The following is a 4,374-nucleotide window of genomic DNA, read 5'->3' as shown; positions in this document are numbered from 1 at the left end:
TTTAATATGAGTTGGTCTGGGAAAAGAAGTGGAATGGATGACCTTTGCAAATTACGTCTGTTTATTAAAAGGTTTTTGTGGAAAAGATATGGCTTCTCCCAGATTTCACATTAGCTTCTGAGAAATATGAAAAATAGACGGGCTTAGACTTTCATAATCATGCCCAAATTCACAGGAAGGCTTCTTAGATTTCCAACATCTTGGGATCACATATTTTCTCATACCTCCACCCATGCCAGGAGGAAACATATGATAAAACACCTTGTTTCCTTCAAGCCTTATACTTCTGGTCAGATAAGGATAGAAAAACCAATAGTCGACAGGGCTTTGCTTTCTGAGGCGTATCCCTGACACTGTCATACTCAGGCCTCTGTTAGCCCTTTGCTTCATGGGTAATTTTTTTTCTTTCTTCACTTCCCGTCACTAGTTTTGAGAGTTACATTGACATATCACTTATTCAATACCCCAGGAGATATTGAGTGTAAATATTAGGTTGGTGCAAAAGTAATTGCAGTTTTTGCCATCAAAAGTAATGGCAAAACCTCAACTACTTTTGCACCAACCTAATAAATATGTGAAGGAATAAGTGAATGAATAAATGGCTTATCTCCCTTACCTTAATGATTTCTAGCCCCAAGAATTCCTTGACACTTTCTTGTGAATTTGCTGAAAGAATTGAATTTTCATTCCACTCTTTCTGAAAATAGCTCCTGAATCCCACCCACTTCCTCTGCCATTTTTCTTCAATAGTATCTTACATAGTTTGGCCCAACTCTTGGCAGGTAGAAATTGAGGTGTAGATATTAATGTGGAGAAACTTGGTAAAAGTGGAGAAAAGAAAAAGAACTAGTCTTGATCCTTCCAGTTTCTAACTCCAGTGCTGATTACATTAGATTCATGGCTTAGAGTGTAACTTAATTTATCTTCAGTCTGATTCCTCCTTCTGTACTTGTAGCTCTCCACAGAGAAATACTGTTAGCTCAATTACCTGGGAAAATCACTCAGTGTTGATGGAATTTGTGTTCCTGGCCTATCCCTCCTGCCCAGAACTGCATATTCTGTCCTTCCTTGGGGTCAGCCTGGTTTATGGTTTGATCATCACTGGGAACATTCTCACTGTGGTGTCCATTCACACAGAAGCCCATCTATGCACACCCATGTACTATTTCCTGGGCAGCCTTTCTGGGATTGAAATATGCTACACTGCAGTGGTGGTGCCCCATATCCTGGCCAACACCCTACAGTCAGAGAAGACCATCACTCTCCTGGGCTGTGCCACCCAGATGGCTTTCTTCATTGCACTGGGCAGTGCTGATTGCTTCCTCTTGGCTGCCATGGCCTATGACCACTATGTGGCCATTTGCCACCCGTTGCAGTACCCTCTCCTCATGACATTGACTCTTTGTGTCCACTTGGTTGTGGCATCAGTCATCAGTGGTCTGTTCCTGTCCTTACAACTGGTGGCCTTCATCTTCTCTCTGCCATTCTGCCAGGCTCGGGGCATTGAGCACTTCTTTTGTGATGTGCCACCAGTCATGCATGTTGTTTGTGCTCAGAGTCACATTCATGAGCAGTCAGTGCTGGTGGCAGCCATACTAGCCATTGCTATGCCTTTCTTCCTCATCACCACCTCCTACACCTTCATAGTGGCTGCTCTGCTCAAGATCCACTCGGCTGCTGGCCGCCACCGGGCCTTCTCCACCTGCTCTTCCCACCTCACTGTGGTGCTACTGCAGTATGGCTGCTGTGCCTTCATGTACCTGTGCCCCAGCTCCAGATACCATTCCAAGCAAGATCAGTTCATCTCACTGGTGTACACATTGGGAACCCCACTGCTCAACCCACTTATCTATGCCCTGAGGAACAGTGAGATGAAAGGGGCCGTAGGGAGAGTTCTTACCAGGAACTGCCTTTCCCAGAACAGCTAGGAAAGACGAGGGGACAGCCTATCAGGCAAGTATTTGGTTCCAGCCCACCAAATCTGTATGAAACTGAGATTTCTATCATTTGGTGTTAAAACTCATCTAAAAGATGGTATAAATTATATGGATACTGTTTATGTGTGCCAAAGATTTTTAAATATTTCTACAATTTGACTCTGTAATTTCTCTTCTTGGAAAGAACTACATGAGCATAAAGTGATATAAAGTGGCAAGCATAATACTTTGTCCAGTTACCAGCTGAGAAGAGATAGCTCACTCAATAGATTTTAACTAAAAAAAAATATTTAAAAAGGGTTATCTGCAGTGGTTATAGGTAAGGAAACCAATAAAATGTGGCAGAGCACTAACACGCTAGCAATAGCAGGAAGCTTTCTCAGCCCTAGACCTAAAAGGTGTGCCATAGAAGAAGGGTGCAACATTATCAGAGTCCAGTGACAGCTAGATCTAAGGAGATAAACCACTTGGTAGAAACTGTGGCATCAGAAATAAAAAGAAACTATGACAGAACTACGGCCATGCAAGGAAGAGACAGGGAGGTAAATACCCCAGCGTCTCTTTGCTCAAAATCTTCCATTTCTTGCCCTGTCTCCATGGACCAAACTCAACTGGCAGCAAGAGGGGAGGGGAGACTGGGTGAATCAGTCCACAGAAGTCAGTCTCCTAGGGCACAGGGAAAGGCAGACAAAAACCTTGAGAACCAGGGTCAGAGAACAATCAGAACAAATTTGTTGTTTATTATAGCATCATACATAAAAATGAAAATAGGCCAGTTGCGGTGGCTTATGCCTATAATCTCAGTACTTTGGGAGGCTGAGGTGGGCAGATCATGAAGTTAAGAGTTTGAGACCAGCCTGGCCAACATGGTGAAACCCCATCTCTACTAAAAATACAAAAATTAGCCTGGCATGGTGGCGTGTGCCTGTAAACCCAGCTACTTGAGGGGCTGAGGCAGGAGAACCGCTTGAATCCAGGAGGCGGAGGTTGCCGTGAGCTGAGATTGCGTCATTGCACTCCAGCCTAGGGGACAGAGCGAGACTCCCTCGGTCTCAAAAAAAAAAAAAAGAAAAGAAAAGAAAAGAAAGAAATTAATCCACTTTTCCTATAATAAAGTATTGGTTAAACAATTACTATGTAAAAAGATATTATTCAGCCTCAAATTTATATTTTCAAATACTAGTTATTAGTAATAGATAACAATAAGTGCTTCCTGTGTGCCAGAAATATATATTCTATCAATCTTCAAAAAGCTCATTAAGACTATTATCTCTGTTTTTTATATAAATGGGAGAGTTCTCAGAAAACAGACCCTGACAGTGAAACCAATACAGTAGGTTCCACTTACCTGCAGGTTTACTTTCCACAGTTGCAGTTACCCGCGGTCAATGCAATATAAAAATATTAAATAGAAAATTCCAGAAATGAACAATTTGTAAGTTTTAAATTGTGTCCTGTCCTAAGTAAAGTGTTGAAATCCCAAGCCATCCTGCTCTATCCCACCTGGGAAATGAATCGTCCCTCCCTTTGTTCAGCATATCCACATTGTATACACTACCCATCTGTTACTATGTATAGAGTTCAGTACTATCCACAGCTTCAGGCATCTACTGCAGGAGTCGTGGACTGTATCCCCCTTGGACAAGGTAAGGGGGTACTATTGTATCTGTACATAACTATGGATCAGGAAACCAGTCCTAGGGAACATAATTGAGCTGTAATAAAGGAAGATTCTCTGCTGCCAGAGTGGAGGATACCAATAATGTGCCAAATTGGATTCAAAATTGCTACGGAATAGTGACTGCATTGTGCCTCCTATTTCTCACCCTTTTGAATGGAGGTATCTATTCTCATGTAAATATGGAGTTGATGCTAAGTACAAGATCCTCAATTTTGAGCCTGGATTATAAATTTTATCTTTAAGATTTGTTTTATGGCACAACATATGTTTCATTCTGACATCCCACGTGCCTTTGATAAGAATGTGTGTCCTGTGGATGTTGAGTGAAATCCATTAAGTTGGGTTAGCGAATAGTGTGGTTCTAATCTTCAATATCTATACATATTTTTATCTACTTGTCTTACCAATCCACTGGGCTTAAATCCACAACTGTGATTATGGATTTGTCCATCCCTCCCATTAGCTCTAACAATTTTTATTTTCTATACTTTGAATCTATTATTAGATGTAAGTATATTAAGATTTGTTCTATCTTGCTGATAAATTAACCATTTTTATCATTAAGCAATGCTCTTTTTAATTGCTGATAATCTGTCTGATCCAGAATTCTGCTTTGTCTTAATAGCTGCATTGTCTTGTCTATACTTATATTTGCATGATACTTATTGCTCTTCCCTTTTATTTGTAACTTTTTTCTCATATGTAAGGTGTGCCTCTTGTAAATAGCATATAATTCATACTTTTTCTTTTTACTCA

General features: G+C 40.9%; 1 protein-coding gene across 1 annotated transcript; it reads left to right on the top strand.

Moving 5' to 3' along the window:
• The first annotated feature begins 608 nt into the window (after nt 1–608).
• OR10W1 (olfactory receptor family 10 subfamily W member 1) lies at nt 609–2,077 on the top strand. Its single transcript, XM_004051217.4, has one exon. It carries the CDS (start codon nt 1,011–1,013, stop codon nt 1,926–1,928), a length of 918 nt encoding a protein of 305 aa, XP_004051265.4. The 5' UTR covers nt 609–1,010; the 3' UTR covers nt 1,929–2,077.
• Nucleotides 2,078–4,374: the final 2,297 nt, after the last annotated feature.

This window comes from Gorilla gorilla, chromosome 9 (assembly GCF_029281585.2).
Source record: "Gorilla gorilla gorilla isolate KB3781 chromosome 9, NHGRI_mGorGor1-v2.1_pri, whole genome shotgun sequence".
Classification (NCBI taxonomy): Eukaryota; Metazoa; Chordata; class Mammalia; order Primates; family Hominidae; genus Gorilla; species Gorilla gorilla.
The sequence above is the reverse complement of the archived record's forward strand: the minus strand, read 5'-3'. Positions and strand labels throughout refer to the sequence as shown.